At 40.5% G+C, this 26,048-nt stretch overlaps 1 protein-coding gene across 1 annotated transcript in view; it reads left to right on the top strand.

Annotated features, from left to right (window-relative positions):
• rims2a (regulating synaptic membrane exocytosis 2a) overlaps window positions 1-25,127 on the top strand; it is a 148,266-nt gene extending 123,139 nt beyond the window's left edge. Inside the window, 7 exon segments of the mRNA XM_073485080.1 lie at window positions 5,681-5,898; window positions 23,741-23,838; window positions 23,841-23,884; window positions 24,079-24,191; window positions 24,371-24,472; window positions 24,672-24,811; window positions 24,924-25,127. Coding sequence (XP_073341181.1) covers window positions 5,681-5,898; window positions 23,741-23,838; window positions 23,841-23,884; window positions 24,079-24,191; window positions 24,371-24,472; window positions 24,672-24,811; window positions 24,924-25,127 — 919 coding nt within the window.
• Window positions 25,128-26,048: the final 921 nt, after the last annotated feature.

The following is a 26,048-nucleotide window of genomic DNA, read 5'->3' as shown; positions in this document are numbered from 1 at the left end:
TCCTCCAGCCACTCCTTGGCATGCCTTTTCTCTCTGTGTTCCTCCACAACCCTCATAGCTCGACTGTCAACCAGCAATCAATTCACTTTCAGTGAAGTTACTGGAAACTTTAATTATTGTGATTAAAACAACTTGCTATAAAATTGAACTATCAAGAAACGAGACAACTGAATTAAACTCAGCTACAATATTTCAATTTCAGACAATGTCTTCCTCTTTGACTGAAAGTGAGCTGAATTATTCCTGCTTTTACTGCTGACAACTCATATCTGTGTGATAAACCCCAATTCCTTCATGACACCTACAGTATAAATCTAAGATATACTGACTTTTTTACCACATGTGAGTCACTGTACATTCTGCTTTTCTGAGGAATCAAAACATGAGAGGAGATTAACTAAAATAATAAAATACACACATGTACTTAAAGGCTGCCCAGACTCTTTCAGTTGGAGCTGAAAAGCGAACACCTGTGGTATTGTTATAATGAAAAAGTGACTCTAGGACTCAAAGTTCCCTCAATTGAGTGACTTCCTGTGGAAAGTGTCACTCTGCCTGACATGCTCAGATTATGAATAGTAATCAGTACTTAGGGATCCTCATAGGGCTGCACAAAATGGTAAAAAAAAAAAAAAAAAAAGCATATTGCAGTTATTTGGGTAGATATTACAATTGCGATTTTATGCAAGATTAGTGGAAATTATGATTATTTTTGCATCATAATTTAAATTTTCACTGAAAAAACAATTAAAATCCTGATGATGTGACATATGTTGGGGTCTGCGCCAAATATAATGAGGGTCTTCATGCCAGTGCTGCACACAGTAAATAACTAGGCAGTCAGCCTCAAGATGCTATGCTTTAAAATGATGTTCAAAGAGCTGACAGTCTCAGGGTCAGTGTGAATAAAGCACAATTCAAATAAATTACAAACTGGTATTAAAACATTCTGTAGAAAATAGATCTGAATTAATTAACAATCCTGACTTTTAGTGGTTGCTCAAAACAATTAAATGTAGATATGAGTTTGGCATATAACGAGGAGGAAGATCTAAAAGAGCTAAAAAAGGATATATTTATTACTTGTTTTTTGTCAATTAAGTGAAAGTTAATTAATGAAGTGAAGAAAATGGATCTATATTTTCCATGTGCTGTTATGTAAGCTCTGCCAGTGACGGCACTCACATCAGCCTGTACAGTGGATTTAAGCAGTAAACAGAGGACTGAGCCTTACTGTGGGAGCCTCAAGATCAATACTGTTCACACTGAAAATAATCTATACTGCATCTTTAGATCAATGGAGGAGTCAGGAGGTGCGATGCTTCCTGCCTCATGTGAATAAAGATTCATACACTGCTCTGCTTATCTATGTATGAAAGCCACGAAGCAGTGTGATTCGGGAGAAACATTGCTGATAGTTACATTTACTTATGACTCATATCCTATGTATTGAGGTCACACTGTAAATATACATACACATTAAACAAGCCTGTCCACATTGGCTTGGCGTACAAACATCATGATAGCCATGTGTTTTTTCAGCTCATGAGCTCTTTGACTGCACAGTGAGGCATATGCACACACGCAGCAATAAGCTGATGTTGTGTCCAGTGGTCTTCAGGATGTAAGAAGCTTTTCATCAGCACGCTTAAATCCCACATCACCTCTTCACCACCGTGCCTCTTTCATCCACTATTGTTGCCTGGGTAGTGGCTCGTCACATGAGGGAGAGGAAAGACAGGTGTTTTTAAGGGTGACAACATTGCTAAAAGGAAGGAAGGGATATTTACTTTAACTCCCTGGATACGCCCACCCCTTTCAACAACAGCCAGTGATCTTAGTTACCTCTAAGGCCAATGACAATGTTTCAATATGAGCATCAGACTTTAATTAATCACTTCTGTGTCAAAGTAAAACTTTGGAGCCATGTTGACAAACATGTACACATGCTAATGCTTTTGCTAGGGGCACAGTTGCCATGGAAAACTGTTTTCTGCCTCACCTGATAAAGAAGCAGTGAAAGGTGAACAAGCGGAGGGGAAATATAGGAGGACAGGATGCACTTTATGTATATATACAGCATTTAAGATCAGTTTTTTCCTAGTTGAGTAAAAGAAAGTTGTTTGGCAATCACACATTTAGGTTAACAGCAATATTAAAGTTACCATGTTAAGTTAAGTACACTGCAGCTTTTTCTGGCTGATATAAATCTTGTTTTTATATAAAGTCTTCAAAAAATCTGTTCACATTTGATGTACAGGTTACTGATGACTTTAAATGGTCACCAAGTGAAAGTCATAGATAACTTACCCTTTTATTTCATGGTTGTAGTTTATTGATATCTTACATTATGTAGATTACCCCATTTAAAGACAGTAAAATGCCAACACTTTCACAAGACAAAAAATGGCCAGGTTTTGTTTTGCCTTGGGAACATCTTGGCCTAGATGAAAATGCACGGTGAGCAATCTGCATGATGAGGAACACTGTGTTCTTTGGGCTGAGGTTGAAAATCAGAAATCCCCCGAGAGTCCCAGTTTTCCAAGCAGGCACATTTACACAGTGAGACCAGCCTGAGTGCCAAGACCCGTCAGAGAGTGGAGATACAGTAATGAGAGAAGGTGCTGGGGGAACAGTGAGCAGATGCCGTTACACATTTATTCTACACAGTTGTGTTTACTTTCAGTCAGTTATCAGTATCAGTTCAGTGTGTCCAGTTAGGCCAGTAGATTATCCATTTGAACCAACAAGATGTCGGTTTAGATAAGGAACATGTAAGACAAATTAACATTATAAACTTTATCACAGCCATGCTTCCTGCCCTTCAATAATTGAGGTTTTCTTTAACGTATCATGCAACCTGAATTGCTATTTAAAAGGGCCTATGCTCATGTGTCTGTGCTCATTCATCTCAACCTTGGCTGTCAATAATTTGGAGAGGCAATCGTGTCCCAGTCTAACTGACCTTGCCACTGTGCTGATATTTGCTGTAATGGAAGAGGCAGCATTATTGCCCTGTGTCGACCAGATGAAATGCAGCCTCACCGTGATGATAATAAAAGAGCATATTTTAGAATGTCACCTGGACCACATTGGCCCATGTTGTTGTTTGGCAGTTGAGTCGCTTGAAGTGTTCTTCAAAGCTTCTGGGCTGCATTAACTGATCAAAGGCACTAATCCCCCTATAAGCATTCAATATTTATGTATTAAAGTACAGGCTGATCCATAACAGAACCCACTGGCATTAGAAGTTGCATAAACAAAAGGCTTCATACTGCAGGCTGAGGTACGAAGTGTGTGCATTCTTTTAGAGCACGTCTGACTTATTTCACCAGCCGCTGGCAACCAAAATAAGATGTATGAACAATCAAAAGCTCTTCTTTAGGACACAAGCTTCCTTCAGAATTCCAATGTGGCAGTGCATAGTGTTCTTGCCTGTAGTCAGAAGATCAATATGAGCTCTTATACACTCATGAAATATTATGTCACACATTCATTTTGTTTATTTAACTGGTTAAGAACATGAGCTGATCTCTCTCTTCTTCTCTGTCAACATAAGGCCTGAAAACACAGGGACTGGGCTATGATTGCGTGCTAGACTTGCTGAAACTCTAGCAAGGGTTAACATTTTAATTAAAAGCATCACTTAACTTTAATGTCAAGGTATTACAACTTGAAAATATATAACAACGTCAGATGTAATCTTGATTATATACGATAATTTTCTTAATTCAAATACAGAGTTGAAAGTTAATGTCTAATATATAAAAGAGCCGAATTTGAAGGAGCCTAATTGAAGTAGTTGATGAAGTCAGTTGTCGAAATGCATTGATTCTGCTCTCATTTTAGTGAGCATGTCTCTCCATAAGTTGTCTTTATAAGACAGTTACATGGTGGAGGTCAGGCACTTTAATTAATGAATAGTAGCCTGAGGGGGCGACACGTTACTCATCCTATTAACAATGCAGAGCCTGTGATACAGAATGTAATTTGTCTCTTCAAGATAATTTTACTAGCTGAGCTAAAATGAGACCTTAATTTGGACACTGCCCTATTTCCTTTAAAACAGGAAGAGCTGGAGAATAATGCTGCTGACAGACAACTTAGAGTACTGTGTGTCACAACTCTGGATTAGAGAAGCTGCAAGTTACTTTCTATCTCCAGGTGTACATGCAAGAGAGCAAGAGAGAACTAGATGTTAAGTTGCATGAACTTAAATTTCCTTTTATCTCAAAGTCTAGAGTTTTAACATAAATCATAGATACTAATCATCGTCATCTTTTTGCTTGTTAAACCAATAAATTGTTTCAACTAAAATAAATGTTAAGTTTGTGAGTAAATTGGTAAAATCTTTTAAAAACAGTTTAAAATAAATTTGGTATTGGAAGTTCACACAGCAGGCGGTCTAACAATGACAGCTAGGTCCATTATTAGCTGATCTGGAGCTTTTAATAATATCACAACATCTTTCTCAGCAGATGAAGTTTGCACAGTTGTTGTAACACTTTAGATGCTCAGATTTCTATGAAACTTTAAGGACCCATTCTCCATGCTGACTTAAAACTTGATCCTGAAAGTTAAAGGTAACCTGTGGAATTTTTGGACATTGGGAGCACAATGGGGCAATGTATTTTTACATGTAGGTCTCCGTTTAGTTTGTTCTCGTGCAGTACACAGTCCTGCCAGTGTTCCACTGATCTACAGGTGGCAGTGATGGGCCAAGAAATGCAGCAAAGTACCAGCAGAGGCGAGGAAAAACAGTTGTGAACATATACAATGCAGGTTACAAACGTTTAAGAAAAATCAGCTTTGCAAGTGTTTTGTGAAGGAGGAATGCATTAATGAGTTTGTTAGACCTCAAGGAACCACACATTGCATTTTGATTAGAGGCACTGAGTGTAAACAGAAACTTTGTCTACAAGAAAACTCCACAGGCACCTTTCATTCTTGAACTTGAACAGTAGTTGGCAAAACAGAGACAACAAGTACTATTCTTGGAGCTTTCATACATCCCACTGTCTGCCAACTGCTGTTTCCAGGGTCATGAATGACCCTTTAGTCGCAATTTTTTGGCTAACATGGATGAGAAGTACCTAAAAATGTGCATACGCTGGCACACAAATTGCCTGTCACTACATACTGTATGTGTCATTACTAAAAACAAATGTAATGCAGCAGTACTACAGAAAATGTCAAGACTCAAACCAAAGAAAACTTATCTGATGCTTAGAGAGTAAGCACCAAGAGATTTGAAAATCTCACTAAAAAGCCTTGTAAAGTTTTAATGCATTATAAAGCAACTCTCGCAGGTCAAAAAACTTACATTAATTAAATACAGTATGTGATAGCTGATCTTTCACCACATGAACAGTTGTTTAGATCACAGTACATCCACCATAAACCCTAAACTGAGTCATACTGTAAGTCATGAAGTCCTGTGCCTGAACTCTGTCCTTCTCTCCTTTTCACCCCAAACCTTCTCATTTCCTGTCCCTCTCCTGTCAACTCCTCTTTCCTCTTCTATCCTCTCCTCCTGTCTCCTCCTCCATCATCTTTCCTGTCACATCCTCTCCTCTGGCCTGTCTTCTCTCCTCTGCCCTGTCCTCTCTTCTCTGTCCTCGCCTGCCCCCCTGTCAATGGTGGTGGCTGACAGTGACTTTGCATCCAAAATGAAAAACAGGCAGATGGGCTCGTCGGGTGGGATGAACATGACCAAGAGCACAAGCATTAGCGGCGACATGTGTAACCTGGAGAAGACGGACGGCAGCCAGTCGGACACAGCGGTCGGCACGGTAGGCACTGACGACAAGAAGAGGCGCTCCAGCATTGGTGCCAAAATGCAGGCCATGGTTGGCATGTCACGCAAGAGCCGGAGCACCTCTCAGCTCAGCCAAACAGGTAGGGCATCCAAAAGCACAGCCAGTGTATGTTCACATGTACATCTGTCTTGTGTTGTGTCTGTGTGGGTTTCTGTTGTGTTCTGTGCTGAGTGTTGTTCTAATACCACTGCTCTCTCTTCTCCAGTTCTTCCTTTCCCCAATTTGTATCTAGAAGGGCTATGGACTGTGCACTGACTTTTTCCTAATACCCTTTTCTCTCTTTCTTCTAGGTAGCAACTCCTGTAAATCCCCTTCTATTTCTCCTTCTACCTCCCTTTGTTTCCTTTTCATTCATATTGCACTGCTGCTGTTGTGTTTTGTATGTGAAATGCTGATGATTAATTGTGCTGTGGTAATAATTTGTCACTTCATTTTGGAAATTGTGTTACAACTGTAACAGCTTTGCACTTCCTGCCACATTGATGACCTCAGCTGCTTGTCACAGGTCACGTTGTCTGTGATTTTTCATTGGAAAACACTACCTCAAACTGTGGGTGTCTGCAGATGTTTGTATTTGTCTCTATGAGTGCATGTGAGAATGTGTGCACATGTGAGATATAGACATGAAGGCGTGTATTGATGGTTAGAAACCTATTTTCCTGTAGCTGAACACAGCAATATGTTTTTTTCTGCAGACGAAAATATTACATATTGTAGAACAGGGGGCTATTACTTTTCTTCTCTCTTCAGTGTATTATTTCCTCTCTTACTTTCTTTTTTTTCAATAGCACTCAATAATCATTTGAGAAGGTTTGAGCTGCATTAGCTGAAGTCAGACAGTGTGACAAACAACCTAGCAGGTGGCGAGCAGTGATGTCTCTGCTCGACAGATTGGGGTCAGCTCTGTTCATGTGAAGGTCAGTCAATTAGTCTCTCTGGTGCATCTCTAAGCATTCAGCAAATATTCATCGACTAGATTTAAAATTGTAGTGGTCAATAATAACTTTTATTCATCAACACTCTCTGTCCAGATGTGGCTAGATCGCATTGGCAGAGGGACAGATGTAAAAATGGACGTATGGTAAGGTGAGATGAAAAGAGAATGAAGTGAAGCGGTGTGCTCACGTGGCGCTGCTCTGTCCTGCTGGCTCGTGAGTTGACTGGCACATGGGCTGCTGCCTTATCTCAGCTGGATGATCATATCTACTTATTATCAATCACATCAATATGTCAATCAGCATTATTTTGTGGCATTAAAGTATAGTATTATTTGAAATATGGTGACTGGAAGACTGAAGTAACAAGAAGACTGTCCATATTCAGTAATTCATTCATTGTGAAGCAGCTCTTCAAGTGTTGTGTTGTTGACTATTAATTATGCTCATGTTACTGAACAAGATGACTCTTCAGAAGTTTACTTCTGTTAACAGACACAAACCAAATGACATTTGTTCTTGCTTTTATTTTAAGACACCCATTTGAAGAGTTTAACACGATCACAGGAACAAAGTTACACACACATGCACACACTCCTCTTTCTCCATGTAGACGCAGCACAAGCTGAGCAGCCTGAATCTCCTAGAGCTATTAATATTTCACTTAGAGCTTCTAAGTGCATCAGATGGAGTTTGTGAGTGCGTACATTCGTCTGCCTTTCAATATTTGAGATGTGTATTTGGTTCTGCACCAGCACAAACACTGCCAAGCTGCCTTTTGCCCTACTTCACTGTGTTGTGTGTTATCCTGAGAGGCTCATCGCCCGATTGAAGGGTGCATTCAAAGGATGGTCGATTTTAAGAGCCTGCTCGACAGTTTGTGTGCACTGCCAAGTGCTGGTGGAGGAGGGGCAGATCAGCCAAGCAGCACGACTCATGCTTTGACAAACACAGGTTAGTCAGATGGAATGGATGTGCTCCCAGGTGGCCACCATGAGGAGTGTATACACAGTGAGCAGCTCTATGCTCGAGGAACTGCTGGTTTTGTCTTCTCAGTCCTCGGTGGAAGGCAATTAATTTTTCAGGACACAAAAACTATCTCCATGGTGAAAAGTAACTAAGTACATTTAGTCAAGTACTGAGTGCTTGAGTACAATTCTGAGCTACTTGTACTTTACTCGAGTATTTAAATGTTATACTTCTCCATACTCTACATCTCAGCGTCAAATATTGTACTTTAACCCCATTACATTTGTATGACAGATTTAGTTACCAGTTTCAGAGTAAGATTTTGCATAAAAAAACAATGATTGGCATTTTTCAAGATGAAGCAAGGTCACAAACCTTTTAGCTTGTGACCTCTTATATGAATTCAGTGTGTAGCTGTGGATCATTATCATGTTTCAGATGTCTCTGCGTTGTTAACAGTTCCACTAAAGAAACCTTTCCCCTCTAAACTTTTCACATAATTTCATTTAAATAACATACTTATTCTGTAATATGAAGTATTACAAAACCAAAGACTAGAGAGAACATGAGTAGTAAACATACATTCCTTTTGAGCCCTAGCACCCTGAGGATGGGTACAGGGAACATATTATTGCAGAACATGTACTTTTGATACTTTAAGTACATTTGACTGATGATGCCTCTGTACAGTACTTAAATTATATGTACAATGTGTGGGCTCTCTCTCAAAAAAACAGGTGTTTATGTACTGTAACCAAGGACGTTTGGTTAGACTGTCACGGGCTGAGCGCCTGTATGAGCAGCGCTTGTGCGTGGTGAGATGAGGTTATGTCTTTAAAGTCTAATTCACCTTAAATGTAGTCCCGTTCACCGACTTCACTGTCACAGAAGTAGCGGCGGCAACCTATTGAAACCCACCATTACTTGAGAAAACTTGTGGATTTCTCTGGGTTGGAACATTGTTGGAAACATTTGGGATAAGTACACAAATTTAGAAAATGATATCACAAAGGTCTAGCTGTTTGTAGACATTGTAGTGCTGAATTCTTACACATTATACTTTTAAGTAAGATTTTGATGAAGTATGTTTACGTTAATGTATTGTACTTTTACTTAAAGTGCCTACAAGGAAATTTTAAATGTTTATGAAACAGTCTCGTGATTCCTCTGATGATTATAAATGACCTGTAACAGCAAACGAGACCAAGACTGCTATTTTTATATAGCTATTATTAATGCCTGTGCTCGGGTCCGATCACATACATCACATATAGAATCATGTATAAATACATTACCTCATCGCAAAATGTTTGAAGTTTATGAACAGTCAAGACCGCTTTATTTTGCCAACTGCACTGAATGTTTACTTTGTGTATAAGTCCATAATTACATAACAGGACCTGAAACCTGAGTGCAGAGGGTCAGTACAGAGCAAACAATGAAGTGGAGAGAGCAGACTATATGTGTCCTTCTACATGTGCATATAGTATGGCATCCAGCAGATAACAGCCATTGCAGTGAACAAAACAAAGATACCAGGACATGTTTCATGGACTGATTCATTATTGAGTTAATGTGGCTTTGATCAATCATACACAGAAAGGACACTGTTTAATTAGGAAATTCAGCACAAGGCAAAGCACAGTATCACACCTGTGATGAAAAGCCACCATATGTTTGACTAAATTAGATTTATTTTTCTCTTGCTTAGAAGAAATAAAATGATTAACTATGTGGTTGCTGAGCAACAGAAAAGTTTCACAGTCAGATCTGAGTTTATATGAGTGTTTACACTGGCTTTGATCTTGGCTTGAACATATTTGGAAAAATAGAAGAAGAAAGTAATGTCAGCTTAATGCATATGCTCATTATTGGGCTTTATTGGTGGGCGCACTGGTCATCATGAGCAAGCTGAAAAATCAAATTGATTTATTATGCTCATTTGTCCCGTCCAGCAGTCAGCAGTCCTGTGGTCCCTACTACATTATTTTTTAAACTCAATAGAGAGCTGCTTTATTCCCAGTACCCAAACAAACTGCTGCTCCACAGCCTGACTCAGCTAAAAGCAAACAGTAACACTCAAATCTTGCAAGCTTATTGAAAATACATCTCCATTCATTATTCTGTGCATTTCTCTCTATTTTTTTCCATCTGATTGACATCTGAAAAGAGGCCTGTTTTTCTCTGCCTATTAATTCCAGTGCATTTACTATCTTAGCTACATATTCTCAGTGGGGAGTCTGTCATAAAATGTATGCTCATGAAGATGTTGTCAACAGTTTACAGTAACAGTAATATTTGTAGATTTAAACTTGAACTGAGTCTTAAGATAATTGTTGATGGTTTGCTTACATTCAATTCACAAAAGGTGCTGAGCATAAAAACCTTGCTGCGGCAGGTTCTAAGAACTTTATTTGTGACTCACGCACCTATGATATATACTTCTAAAATCAATTTAAATTGAAGGACCCTGTCTTGTGATTTCACCTTATATAATGCAACAGAAATGGTATAGTCAGGTATAAGCATGGACCAAACGAAAAAATGTAAAACATTTTGGAAGATGAGATCAGGATGCTGGTATAGGAGATTAAAGCCAGCAACACATATTACTAAGTGGACCAAACAGTGGAGTGACAAACAAGTGTGTCGCTGTTGCAAATCGTTCATAAAGCTCATTAAATAATATTCAAACTTACAACACCTTTTTTAAAAAATGTTTTGAAAAGTAGATCACACCACCACATCCTTATGTGCATGTCGGCACCAGTAGTCAAAAACTCCATGATGGCTTTGACAGTGTGTAGTAGTGTTCTTATATTGCAGTTTGTACCGGACAACGGGGACTCTTTGACTTCTTCTAGCAGCCTTTCAGAATCATGACTAATGGGACTAATACTGATTCTCTTTGCCTTCTGTCCAGCATGCATATCTGAGGCAGCTCTTTCTGTCTTATGAAGCACTTATTCTCTCTTTCTGTATTATTATTTACAGGATGGAAAAGTAATAGAAGGGCTATCTTTTATAATATTGCAGAAATATCAAGCTATTTTCAACCATTTTTACAACAAAACATTTTTGTAGCATTCAACCTCAATCTGATAATCCATTTCGGTAATTTTACCCCATAATGGCCTCTGTCTAAGAGTCCGTATGGTGTCCCAGAAACACAATCAACAATAAGCTTTACAACTGCGCAGAAGACTATACTTCTATAAAGGCTGAGGGGGGAAACAGTGAAGAAAATACAGGATATTGGGTAAAAAGGGGCAATGCTGCACACAGTGATGTAGATAAAAGAAGAAGATAAAATCAGTGGGGAGGATTGTGAGTATGTGGTGTAATCCTTTGTCAGTGACATTTAGTTTCCTGTTCTCCTGGGTGCAGCCTTGAGTATTCTGGTGTGATTCTTCTTATGTCCTACTTTTCTCTACCTGTCCCCAAAAGAAGCTTACTATTTGGACCAGTTGTGACCCTTTCTCTGAAAATGTATCCATAAGAGAAGGATTAAAATATGACAGTTCACTCAGTTGGCTTTTATACATTTTTCCTCTGGATTGTTATCAAATGGTGGCATTGCAGGAAGTTATGCATGGGCTCTGTAAGCAACCTGTCCAATAATTGTCTTGCTATTGACTCAGAAAAGGCAAGATTTGATTTAAGTGTTGACGCATTGCCTGACACCTCACTCACACTGCTAGGCAACTGCTAATGATGCATACAGCATGTTTTGCAACTGTTTCATGCCTTCAGAATCAAAATATCCAGCACTTTCTGACAATTAAAAGATTCCAGGTTCACTGTTCTTTGATAAATTCAGAACTTCGCTAAGAGTTAAATGTTCTCTCAGTAAATGACAGAGTATGTGTGCCACCTAACTCATTATTCCCAAAATAGCCATATGTATACAGAATAGGGAACAATGCATTTGCTGCTCTCTTTCGCACTCCTCTCTCACCTACACCAGATAGTGACGTCGTTTTGGACCTCCAAAGTCCTCAGACAGACTGTTTTGTACGTGGTAAAATAGCTGAACTTTGAGCTTTCAGCCGAGGTAATTTATCTTCTGAGTTGAGTTGGGTGCCTATCTCAGCAGCTCCTGCACAAGCTGAGGCTGCTAATTAATCTCCTAGGGGGACAGAGCAGACATGCTGCTCTCAGGATGATGCATGAAAGCAGCACAGCAGCACAGGTAGAGCTGAGGCTGAGGGACGTCACTGCCCCTCTACTTTCTCCCTGTCCCTCTTTCTCCATCACTTATTCTCTCATTCCCATCTAACTGACATTTGTGTCTCACTATCATCACAACAATTCTGTCTCTTTCCTCTCTCTCTCATCTTTTTTATTTTCTTCACCAGTTCTATAGGATCTCTTACTTCCTGTCTTTCCCTGTCTCTCCAACTCTATTACAACATTTCTCAAGAGGACTCATGCCTGTTAATCAGGCTGAGCGCTCAGATGAGCCATCTCTGCAGTGACCTAAATATGTGTGGATCGACTGCAGCAGCAGCAAAGCTTTTAGAACTTTCAAATTCTATGAATGAATCTACTTCAATATTCCAACAGTGCATCATAATGATCAGTGTTAATACCAGTAACCTATGGTACATGCACTCAGAAAATCCTTGTGATGACTGTGTGTAGTGAGTCAACAACCATCCTGTAACATCCTGGTGTTCAAACTACCACTGCCCATGGTTTATTAGGTTGTAAACATTTCAACAGAATTAATACCAGGGACTGCATTGTATCCACCATAGTGGTGGTGCAGTTGGAATGGGAATCTATTGCTAATGATTTGCTGGCCCACTGCAATTGAGTGCAGCAAATTGGCTGTTGTTTCCACAGTTATTGCCATTTTCTTTTAATGGACTGAGCCATCTGACAACTTGGTTCATGTACCCAGGGCAGCCTACTACACAGCAACCATTTAGATGAAGTGTGTGTGTGTGTTTTGATCCAGTAATTATACAGCTGTGAGGCTGCCACCTTTTAAGAAGCCCAGTATTGGTACAAAACAACACAGTATTGTTGATACTGAATGCAAACTAATTTGGCTGCACGGTGATTCAGTGGTTAGCAAGCCGGTTTCCCCTCTACCACCTGAAACATGTCTGTTAGGTTAATTCTTCTGTCAGTGCTCTGAAACCAGGGCTGCGCACTGCTCCAAATAGTTAGGATGGGTTGAATGCAGAAAACAAATGCCTCTACAGGGATTATTAAAGAGTAGCTTAACACACTGCTTACATTTACAATAATGCCCAAGTCTAATGTATGGCACTTAAAGCCACTGTCAGAAGCTAATGCGTGCACCTGTTTACTCTGTACAGCATGTCATGTAAATGCAAAAAAGGGCTGAGTTTTGCAGGAGTTGGGTCACTGTGCATTTTCTCCCAATGTGCACCTGGAACAAAATCTGAATACATTAGGTCAGCGTTAAACAAGACAGCCTTCGGTTGCATTTTGTTATCATGTATGTGGATTAGTATCTGAAGCATTGCAGCTAAATTAAGGTGTGTATAAGAGTATTCTTACTATTCTGTCGTGAAAATCTATTTCCCCCTGCACATTTTTATGATATTGCCCTCTTCAGTTACTTCACTGTGCACAGAATTGAAGCACTTTTTAATGGTAGTAGAATCACAAGTACAAAACGTAATATATGTCTGAAATAGTTGAAAGTGTTGTATTAGAATCACTGATGACTTTATGTTTATTCACAAGCTGCGGTGTGAATATGAGAGTTGGTGGACTAGATAAATTGTTTTCACAGCAGCACATGGTGTCTCTCCTAGCAGACAGTGTACTTTGCATTATCCAAGAAATTAACCAATGTTCTTGTTTCAAAGATGTTTTCTCAATGTTGCGGTAGTTATGCAGGAGCATGATTCAACGATCATGATGAGAATGAGGATATTAATGTTAATTCTGATTATATATGTACAGTGACCCAGCAGGCTATGGAAATGAAGTGGATAGATCAAACAGCACTGGACAAAAAATTGAATATTGAAAGGGAAGACAACTGAACTAACTTACTCTTTAGCAGCAAAGTGTTCACAACATCATCTTTACAATGTAGCTCTCATTTAACACAAACCTCGAAACTTCACTATCGACACACTCTAATTTTAGCAGACCATCTGAAGGATGTGACCCTTCAAGTGTACAGTTAGAGTTCAGAACTAAAAAGACTATTGTGTATCTATCTCCATAAGCTCATCTTAAAAGCTGTTGAATCATCTTCTAAACCCTGCCATGCTCCACCAGCTGCTCACTGTTTTTTTTCCTGCAGTGTGGCTCGTGCTCCACGGCCATATGTCTCCTCCTGCCTGGGTCTGAGGCTTGGACACAGTTTAAAATACACTTGTAAAGTCATGTCCCACATTTCAGTTCAGTACATTCCTGCCTATCATCTGAAATGGTCTAAAAATGAACTTCCACCTTTCATTTTTAGATTTAACTGCTGCTAAAAATATGACTTCCTCTTGTGATTGTTTTTGAATTTAAACGCCGACAGCACCACTCTGTAGCTGTCAGTTGAAGAGGAAGCCTGATGAGGCACACTCTTAGAAAAATGCTGTTGTCAGTTTAGTCATGGAGCGTGAGGGTGATGTTTCTGCTCTTCATAGAAATGGTTAAAACCACACTTATTCCTCTTTCAGTATGAGAAGTAATCACGCCATGGTGACATGTTTGTGTTGCAATTTTCACACGCAAGATACATTTTAACACATCACACTTGCTTGTTGTGACTGAATAATCAGCTGGAGTGATGTCAGAGGTGTTTTACAGAATTTTTCATACACAGATATAACGCTTAGCAGTATTTAGATCCCCGTTCTCTCTCTCCATCTGTTATACTTTCAGTGTTTGCACCACTGAGTGGAGGGAGGCAGCCAGGGGACAGACTGTTCCAACTGCTACACCTCGTGCAATTCACGTTTCAAATATTCCCCTCGTACCTCACACCTTCCACTGCAGGTGTGAAACTTTTCAGTGAAGGTGTGAAATGAATGGCAGGACACAGGGTGTGTACATGTTTGGGTGTGAAGTCTTTTATTGTATATGAAACATGAGTTTTTATACTGTCAAGAAGTATTCTACTGCCTGTACTTTAAATTGCAATACAAGCTTTAAAGTATTTTATATTACACTGAATCAAATACCCACCTCCCAACTCCTCCCAGCTTTTTTAGCCTCTTTCAGCTCTTTTCTTTTTCGTTTTACTGCTTTACAAGTCTCATTGCTCTAATTAGCCTCAATACACAGCATTTTCCAAAAGTATTTTAAGAGCAGCACTTTCTTAGTTCACAGACAAAGTTAGAAACTAACCAATGAAGACAGTGGAACATCTCACAAGCTAAAGGCTCCAATATTTTATATTGTTTCATTCTCTGGAGTTGGTAGAGAGCAAACCAGAGCTAAAACAGTGAATTCTGGACACTAACACAGCTCCAAATCAATGTTGATACATTTGTAACTGTTTGCTAACACATTAGCCATACCACAGGCAGTAATGTTAAATATGTCTCACATTGAATGACCACAATCTATGAATTTAGCTCCAATGTGATATGATGTGAGAGTGGAGCCGAGTAGTAAACTCAAATATGATATCATAGCTTATTTTGCAATTAGAGCTGTTTCCCGACATACGGCTTCTCATAATTGACGGCAGACACGGGGGGAGACTGCACTTCCAGACAGCAGGACTGGCTTGCATCAAGGTAGGCAGCGGGGAATGTAAACTGAGAGAAGAGAAAGCCTGTTTCTCTAGCTCATGTCCTGGTGTGTGCGCATTTAATCGCTCATATGTGTGTGTTTACCTACGTCCATTCATGTGAGTGCTCGGGTTGGAGCCCTCCATTAACTTGTGTTTACAGTGTGTAGGGCCAGAGACGCTCTCTGACGCTTGGCCTGGCCCTGTCTCATCAATCAGAAAGACTTCCGAAGGCTTCCGCCTGTGATCTTTGCCTCCTGCCAGACAGACCTTACATACATATGACTTCTGGGATATTACGCTCTGTTGTTGTTGTTGTAGTAGAATTTACAAAATTCTTCAGATTCTTACCTTCTGAGGTGCTTGCGATTTCCAGTTGTGTGGTCACGGTCAAGTAGGTTAGTCATAGGTTGGAGTCAGACCAGACATGTTGCAGAGTGTGTTTTAATATGTATACTGTAAGCCGTGCTGTTGGGAAATCAGTGAATACCCTCATGGCCTAAAATGGAGATTCCCCATCAGTTAAAAATTTAAGAAAAAGACCCTCTGAGGGGGACTTATGTTCCCTCTGAACAACCTTGTCTTTGTAAGTAGAATGACGCATTTTCTGTGAAGAGATGTTTGAAGTGCACCATTTGACAGTCACGCACTAAAAGGACCCAGATTTTTTCTTTTCCTCTGGGCACAATTTTGAACTTGTTTGAAACGCTCTAATCTATTCTAAATAGGCTTTTATTTTGTTAGTAATGTTGTGTATTATCTGGCAAATGACAGTTTCCTTGTGGCTTTTCATGCGAGGTACAGAGCCCTTGAACACACATTCACGTCTTATATTGAACAGATTTACGATGATAATAATTAACCACTGTTTTTCCTTTAGGTGTCTTGTGTCAGGTATAGTGGGCGTACGATGGTGAAAAGTGTTTGAATGTCTTTCTTTTAGTCATTTTGCAGTGGGTGGATGTGTAGGAATAAACTGTGCCAAAGTTGCAAAAGTTGAAGCAACACGTGCCAAATGTTTTTTTGCCACGTGCGCAATGACGCATTTTCTGTGATTTAGAGAGAGGAGAGATGAATTGTCATTTTCTGGCATGTTTTGGGTCATTATTTTCGGCATGCAGTCATATGATTCGCTTTTCCTTTCAAAGCAGTTAATGGGAAAATACATGAAAAATGTCAAGTCTTTTCTTTTGCTAACTAATTTCAACAGTTACGACCACCAAATTCATTTTATGATATGAGTATGATTTAGCAAAGAATCAGTAGGAAGAAGACTGATACTTGAGGAGCCGAGTGAAAGACTCCCATTTCTTACTATTTAATAATTTGTGACCAAAACAAAAACCTCACCAATGAAAATGTATATCAATAATGTTGTTATTAATATATCATCATTACATCCATCTGTATAGTGGATTATCATAAAATATAGTACCTATTAGAGACACCCTCTACTCTGTGGTTAAAAAGCAATCAGGTAGTCAGGCCATACTCGAAGGACCTGTAGTTTTACTATCACATCTGTAACCCCTCTGCTGGTTTAAAGAGGATAATGTTTAAATATCATATTTTACTGTAGCTAAGTGAAAACCAAGGAACTGAAAACACTGAAAAGACTTTAATTTAGCTAACAGAATCATATTCTTGATACCAGATGTGAAGTTAGCAGGATTTTAATCTCACAGCCAATTGTTAAACATCTTTCCCCTTTTGGTGGAGAACATAGGAGAATGTAGTGTACATATACTCAAGTAAATGGACAGTGTTACACTGAGCATCCATTTTTAGTGCTCAAACGGTTTGCTGCAGCTATTGGGTATAAAGAAGACTTAGGAATAGGAGTCTACAGTCGTGTTAGCAGTTCTGTGAAGCTGTACTTGGGTACAACTTGCTTTGAGTGAAATGAAAACACCAACATGGCATCATGCGTACAATAACAATTCTAACAATGATTCTAACAATGGCAACAACCAGGTACACTTAAAACTTTGTACAAAGCAACAGCATAAGTAGGTCACATTAAATGGAAGAGGTTGCCTCACAATCAATGTGTTTACAGGATGGTTGTAATACCAGAGAGCTCCCACTGCAAAGCTTGTGTGATTGACAATAGATGGAAGCGGAAGAGCGAGGGCAGGTTGTCCACTAGTTAATTAATCACGGATAGCGTTGATCTCTCGGAAGGATTATAAAAAATTAAAGTACAAAATGCTAAAATGGGCCACCAAATGTACTTTGGCCTGCCTAAGTACAGTAAGAAATCACTGTGTTGGAAAAACTGCTATACAATTAATAGGTTACATGTAGCCTATAAAAGGACAGTCATGGTTTAAGGTACCCTGCGGCTGACACATATGCTCACTGTGGCCGACAAGGCGCCCACTAGCGCCATGCTGGCGACCCCTGGTTTAGTAAAACCCGCAACGTGAACCATGTTCAGTTTAGCATTTTAGCATGTTCAAACTTTCAAATTAGCGCTAATCACAACAAGCTTGATAGTTAAGTAAGCAATTAGTTTTTTCAGGTATTTTATCATAAACCACAGTCCTGGAGAAATACAAATAAATAACCTGATAATGGCACTAAATCACCAGAACTCTTATGATTCATCCTGAGGGGAACATGAATTAATTAATTCTCTGGGCACTGTGGATGAAGGATGAAGACATGTCACTGATAGCCAAAAGTGTCAACCTACGGATGGTGCTACAAGAAAAGTCAATCATCAGTAGAGTTCATCCTCTGGGGACCGTGCATGTCTGTAGAAAATAGCATGGCAGTCTGCTCAGTAGTTGCTGTAATTTGTCACCCGGACCAGAGCATATGAGTGGAGTGGAGCAGTGAGAATTTCCACTCCTCCCTCACAGAGCTGTTCATTCCCCCTGCTCCCCTGCTCCCCTGCTCCCCTGCTCAAAGCCGCTGCAGGCCGCTCTGCTCATTATCGCTCTGTGCTCCACTCAGATTTCAGCCCACTCCACTCAAATCGCTCACCGACCCCTCCAAAAAAAGAAGATCGGCGTTGTATTTTAGCTTAAACTGTAGCCTTGCATCCAAAATAAGTGAGCAGCCAAAACCACATTTTCCAAGAAGAAATGATTTATTTCAAGTTACACTCAGATGCATTCTGGGACAGGCGTGCTTCGGACTCATTGTATGAGCAGTACCAGAGCAAAACTAGAGTGGGATTGAGTGGGACATAAGAAGATGCTCCAGCTGGTAAAAAGGACCCTCCGCATTCGATCCAAAATCTCCATGCTCCCTGCTCGCTCATGCTCTGCTCCGCTCACATGCTCCACAGTGGTGGACCTACCATCAGAACAACAGATTGACTTTGAATCCTTCGAGCTTACAGAATGCATATGATTACCACAAATACAGAACCTGAGAGTTAGAGTAAGCACGAGCCCAAGCTTATGTCCTCTCACAAATAAAGACTCTTAGAGGGCCCATTAACAATGACCTAATTGGTTTGATTGTAACTGAGTGTGTTTGTCCAGTTTCCCCCTAGCTGAAAATGTGAAGTGTTGTTTTTGGCTGTGCTGACCTAGATGAAACCTGCAAATTGATGCTGCGCATTAAGAGGCTTCTTCATGGAAGTAGGTTGCAGTGTCTCTTAGAGTGGAACTTTAGCCTCAGCTATAACACTACAGGGAGCTTGCTATATTTATGATGGGGCAGAAAGGCTCCATTATAGTCTTGTGCTGTGCCTATTCTGCCAGATGCATGCTCAGAACAAAAGCACCACAGTTGGTTCTCTGGTCATGTGTCAAAGCTGCAAAGTTTCACTTCATTTTAAACCAAGCAGTAGTGATGAAAGAGAGCAGAGGGGCCGAAGTTTAGTTTAAAGGCATACATTTGCTTTATGTGTTACCCGTCACACACATTGCCAATGGCAGATTTATATTTCAGGGACCACCAATGAAGATATCTTTCATCTTAGCACTTCTGTTGCGTCTCTCTGCTCTGGACTGTTTAAATAGGTTGACCTCAGCTGTCCACAAAAGGCAGAAGTAGAGTAAAAAAAGGTCTGTTTGGGTAAGTTTGACCCTTATTCAAACAAAGAGCTCGTCTGATTGTTTGAAAGTGTAGTTTGCGATTGATCAATTGAAACTCAATTTCCTGTAACACAACATAGCTGTGTCATTGAGGCTGTGGAGGGAAGATAGATGACGCACGTGAAAATGATCAAGCACTCAAGTTTTCATTCCCAGCTGCTGTGAAAAGAGCCAGCAAAAGCAAAATTGAATTCCAACCCAACACAACACAGCTGTGGTATATATGAGAGAAATAAAGTAGCAGAGTTTGGCACGTGAACTTTGAGTGATCGCCATGTGGCTGCAGCCCTCTCACAAAGGGAGCAGGGCTGTTGGCAGACCTAATGACAGCTTGTTTTCACTGGCCTCTGTGGATGAGATGGGGAGAGGGAGGGATGGTGGACCAGGAGATGGAGAGAAAAGGAAAATAACAGTGATGAATAGCACAAAAGAAGCAAAAACAGCGAGCAAAGGGAGAAAATAGAGAAAGCAGATTATAAAAGAAGAGGTTAAAAAAAATTGGTGAGAAATGGACAGGGGGGGGCTCAGTATCTCTGGGTAGAGCTTGTTCACCCGCAGAGCCCACCGAGGTGCGCCTGAGCAGCCTCGCTCCCTGATTGGTGGAGCGCGATGCAGCTCTCTCCCCTCCCCCCTGAAGAAAGAGGTGCAGCAGGAGCGTCAGACCCAGACAGCACAAGACTCAGCAACTGAAGCAACGTTTCTCTGCAGCTCCCCCTAAGATGCAGTCTACAGAGCATCTAGGGACAGACTAGATGATAGAACAGACCTGATCTCCTGCAGCATAGAGTCGTCTACTACTAGGCTTAGGAATCTATCAAAGAGATTAGATTTGAGTTGATTTGCAAACCTTCGTCAGTGAGTTCAGCTTGAAAAGGCAAAACTGACGTTTAGCACGTTCGATACACCGCATTGAGAAGGACGGCCGCCGGTCACCATGGGCAGGCAGGGGCACGATACCTCTGCTGCAGCTCCCGGGATGCGTATCCAGCGCTCCCAGAGCAAGATGAGCCTGTCTGCATCGTTTGAAGCACTGGCTGTCTATTTCCCCTGCATGAACTCCTTCGATGAGGAGGATGGAGGTAAGACGACATGCAGGGAAGGGTCACAGCAGCAGCAGCTGTCTGGGGGATTGCAGTGTTGTTTAAACTGAGGGATGGCGGACAGGGAGGAGATGGATTTTGGATTAGTGAGAAGATGCAGAGGTATCGATTGTAGGGAGAACCGGGGCAGTTTGAAAGATGTAATTAGTTTAATTGACAGTGAAGTTTAATTAGAAGAGGATGCTTGAGCTGTGCGTACTCTGCAAATATTATGAATTGAAAGTTGATATTTCTGCGTCAAGAATAATCAATTTATCATCCAGGCCATCATTTGTAGTTAAACATATATACTACTTTTGTTGTTTCTACTGCCGCCAGTGGTTGTGGTGGTTTGGATGGATGTTATAGGAACCAGTCTGTTTGCTGGTGTATTCTACTCATGCTCTCACCAATACCTCATTTAATGGTGATGATTTGATATCTGACCCTGAGAATGAAAACAAAGGCTTCAGTAACTGGAATGAGTCATTGTTTAGTAGTGGGTGGTAGTGTTTATTTAGCTTAGGATTAAAACATTGTTCTATGATTGTCGCTTCAAATTTCCTGAATTATAGTGATGACGCCTACTGTATTTATATTCATACCTCCCATGATGCTCTTATCATTTCCTATTCTAGTAGTGGGGGTTTTATTCACAGACAAAAAGAAGAGGAATAGAGGAGTAGAAGATTGACTCTCTTGTATGTCTACTTATGTACATATATTGCCTGATCATACTAGATTTTTTTAGCTACAGCTTTAGACACACTTGTACTCCCACTTCCACTGTTGGCTGCAGAGCAGCTCCACTCTGGCAAGGCTGAGATTTGGGGGCAGTGACCTGACGATGAGCCAGTTTGTCTAACTTTTAGGCCACTGCTGTTTCATGCTTGATAGATAATTTACAAAAGTGCTTGGCCGCCACATTCTTCAAACAATGTCGGTAATGCTCCCATCTTTGACACATTTTCCTCACCTGCCATCGCTTTCATGCAGTATTTTTTTTTTTATAAAGTAGATTCATATGTTTATGGCTGAATGTAGTATGGAAACAGATTTTTGAAATCATAGTCTTTAAAATCTATGTCCATGGCTCGATCTGTTGTCATTTGCACTGAGAAGAATTTCAGTGGTTATAAGTGGCAGCATCTCATGTAAAGTTATTATTTTATAAGATTGCCCGTTCATTGATATATACTATATATTATATAGTAATGATATATAGTAAGGACTATAATAAGGACATATCTGATGATATCTGGTGATTGTAATCAGTAGCATAAATGCTCATAATTTGTGCAACAAGGAGTAAATACATTTCCATTCTGAAATGGTGTGTTTTTAACATTGATTGATAACATCCGGCCAGCCACTGACTGGCAGAGGAGGTCTACGAGCTGTGGTTCGCTGTAGACGTCAGAGACAACCTCTATGTCTCCGTCTCCTATTGTAGTGTGTGAAGAGCAGGAAGAGGAGGTGGGAGCCAGCTGAATAACTGAGATTTCAAGGCTGAAAGGATTCATGTCTGTTTCTGTGTGTGTGAGATAGGACACAGGAGCATCTCTCTTCTCCTCAGCTCCTCGGCTGATGACACGAGGCAGCAGAGAGGAGGGAGCGTGAAGACATCAGGCCCCACAAAGGGGCCCTTAATGAGGCTGGATTAAGAATTATGTAGTCTAGATGTGAGTCATCCATACAAACTGGGACATTATTCAGTGAAACTTACATTAGATCTACAGATAGCTCTAGAGCCATAACAATGAATTGATTAATTGATGACTAGTCAGCTACTAAATAGCCAACTATTTTGATGATCAATTAATCAGAAATTCTCTGATTCCACCCTCTTACATGTGAATATTTTCTGGTTGACATTTTATAGACTAAATAACTATCAATTAATCAACAACATAATGAATTGAATAATCAACAATGAAAACAATAATTAGTTGCAGCCTTAGATAGCTGATTGGTTCATCACTTTGCAGCTGGTGGTTGTAAACAGTGAGTTGATGGTAACTCAGTGTTATTACTTTTGTCTGGCTTGGTGGTGATTATCTGACCTCTGGGAAATAACATGCTGCTCTCATTGTGCATTCATTTGATTACTGATAAAGAAAAAAAGAAATTCCATAACTCTAACATTTGCAGCAACATTTATTAATGTTTTGATGATGATTGATCTTTGACCATAGCCATGCTCAATTTTATGTTTAGCTTTTATATATTTCAGGTGATAACCTGCCAGCTTAACAGCTAAATTACAAAATATCCAGTGAAGCATTTAATACAAACAGAGCTAATCTAATGTGTCTGGTTTCATTTCATCTTTACTGTATGCTGCGATGTCTCTTTACTCACAGTGAAGGAGAATTTTCTAGGTTCCTTCTTAATGGATATGAAATTAAACATAGTAGTGATGCTGTGTGTGTGTGTGTGTGTGTGTGTGTGTGTGTGTGTGTGTGTGTGTGTGTGTGTGTGTGTGTGTGTGTGTGTGTGTGTGTATGTGTGAGAGTGTGCGTGTATGTGTATGTGTATGTGTTGTGTGTGTGCTGGTTGCCGGGCGTGTAGAGCATTAATCCTTTTGTATAGGTATGTGTACGTCTGCCACAGGCGCAACCACGTGGCCACACACACAGGCTGTCAGGCAGGCCGGGTTGAGATGAGCAGCAGCAGGGCTAATGGGGGGAGTCAGCTGTCGTCTTGGATCAGTTAGGATCGAGGGGTAGATGCTGGATGTTTGTAGGTGGAGTATGGACTCACTACGGCTCCCGCTAGATGCCCGGAGGCAGTGGGGTTGCACAGAGAGTGTTGTACATGTTGTTCTGTTCAACAGCTACACAAAGAGCCATACTCTAAAGCTCGTTGAAGTGGCCTTGTTTGATTGTCACGGTAAAATTGCAATGATCCTTCCCAGAATGGGCTATACTCATGTCATGATACAGAGATTCATTTTCATTCACAGAGCTGTCTCTGTGTTTGGTTTGCCCTCCCTAATGATTTTTCAATGAGTCAATGAAAGCACAGGTGTGTCAGTGATAATCCATGTGAATGCAGCTTGCTGTATGAGTCACAAAATGATTCAGTGTCATGGACTGACAGTCTCTATCCCTCTTTCTCTCTATCTGTCTTTCTTTTGCCTGTGTCACTGTGTTTACAGAAGCGGGAGGTAAGAAGTTACGCAGTACAATCCAGAGGAGTACAGAGACGGGACTGGCGGTGGAGATGAGGAGCAGGATGACTCGGCAGGCCAGCCGGGAGAGTCCACAGACGGCAGCATGAACAGCTACAGCTCCGAGGGGAAAGTAAGGAAACAAGGACTCAGATTCTGGGGACACTCATACATATGTTACTGGGAGCATTTTGTTCTTGATTTGATTACTCACATAAGGCTTCACCCTTCCTCATCCTTGTGATATGTAACTACAGCTTTGTTTACTAACAACAAAACTGTACCTTTCAGCTCTGTGATAACCTGTGTGTCTTATTCTGTTTCAGTCTCATCTTCCCTGGTGTGAGGCTTTCCTCGGATGCCCAGTTCAGTGACTTCCTGGATGGTCTCGGCCCCGCCCAGCTGGTTGGACGACAGACGTTGGCTACTCCACCTATGGGTGAGAACAAGACAACCATTAATACAATACACTCAAAATATAGTACTTGAAATAGCATACAGTTTTGTATTCCTTATTTACTGTAAAATATACTTACTAACTTACATATATTTACATCTTACATACTGATAAGTATCAGGTTGGGAGTGTGCTAAAAGTTGGCTGTTTTTGTCGTTCAGGTGACATCCAGATTGGTATGGTGGATAAGAAAGGAGCACTGGAGGTGGAGGTCATCCGAGCCCGTGGCCTTGTGGGAAAACCAGGTTCCAAGGCACTGCCAGGTAATTTAAGATCCCACGCTGTCATCGTCACGGGCAATTACACAATTATCTCATAAACCCCACATAAATGTTGGTATATGATAAATAAAAAGGATGAAAAAACATGTTTCTTTAGGGATACAATTAAGAGGTCGTACATGTTGTAACATTTTCTCTCTTCTCTTCTCTTCTCTTCTCTTCTCTTCTCTTCTCTTCTCAGCACCATATGTAAAGGTCTACCTTTTGGAAAATGGAGTCTGCATAGCCAAAAAGAAAACAAAAGTAGCAAGAAAAACCTTGGATCCTCTTTACCAGCAGCAACTGCCGTTTGAGGAGAGTCCGGGAGGGAAGGTTTTACAGGTAATTAAAGCAGAAACTCAGAATCAGACTTTCTAAAACAAGTTCATTTCTCGTTGTTTAAACTTGTCTCATCCTTTTGATTAATTTATTTTTATATGTTCTTTCTGTGCAGGTCATTGTTTGGGGCGACTATGGACGTATGGACCATAAATCATTCATGGGAGCAGTTCAGATACTGTTAGATGAGCTGGACCTGTCCAACATGGTGATTGGCTGGTTCAAGCTCTTTCCTCCTTCCTCACTGGTGGACCCTACTCTGGCCCCACTGACAAGAAGAGCTTCCCAATCCTCACTGGACAGTTTCTCTCGATCATAGCAGCGTGTGGACTGATAGCGTTGTTGTAGCAGCCAGTGTTGCGATTACAGGTCACGCCCCCCGGTTACACTGCATGCTTGATGTTGTGTCTTCTGAGCCTGTTTCTAGGGGTGCAAACGTGATCCTGTGTTTTAAGCAAAAACGTCGCGCACATTGTGCACGTGGCGAAGCGTGTTGCAAGCGCCCGGCGGCCGGGATTGCCGGGTGTTGTTGTTGTTGTTTGGAGGAAGCTGGAATGAACTCCTTAGCACGAGGAATCGATCAGTTCCAGGTTTTCATCCAATTCGAAGCCATGGGGGTCAGTACTGGGAACCGCTAAACGAGTTCTACAGAAGCCCTTTTCGAATGAAAAATAAATGTTCTGCTTTGATTTTTTTGTTTTGTTTTCATTTGTTTGTTTTTTTTTTTTTCTTTTAATGTCAATGTACTTGTATCTGAAGGGGGTGACAGTGTTTCTAACCAGATGCTTGGTCACGCCACGCCAACAGACCTAGCTGTGTAGATGGAGTTTTGGAGACCATCACTTTGGGTGAGGTGTGTCCCAGCTTGTATCCGCACTCTCCCAAATCCCAAAAGAAATACCCTGCATACTCTAGGTTTATGTACTGAATCAAACCGTACTGGTAAATCACCAGAAAGACTTCAAAGTTAATCAGAGGCAATATTGAAGTGGCTACCATCAACACTCCAGAATATACAGTAACGATCCAAACCCCATGAAAAGATGTACAATCTACCATCATTCTTTCTCTGTTGATATATTGTATGAAAACTAAATGAGAAAAGATATTTTTTTTCCTTTTTAGTTCATTTGCATGGACACAAATTTAGCTGAATTTAAAAAAAAAGAAAGAAAATTATTTTCTTGAGGCTGCAACTTGCAAAAAAGATGAAGAAAAATAAATAAAACAGATCAGCCAT

Source organism: Pagrus major, chromosome 17 (assembly GCF_040436345.1).
Source record: "Pagrus major chromosome 17, Pma_NU_1.0".
Taxonomy (NCBI): domain Eukaryota; kingdom Metazoa; phylum Chordata; class Actinopteri; order Spariformes; family Sparidae; genus Pagrus; species Pagrus major.
The sequence above is the reverse complement of the archived record's forward strand: the minus strand, read 5'-3'. Positions and strand labels throughout refer to the sequence as shown.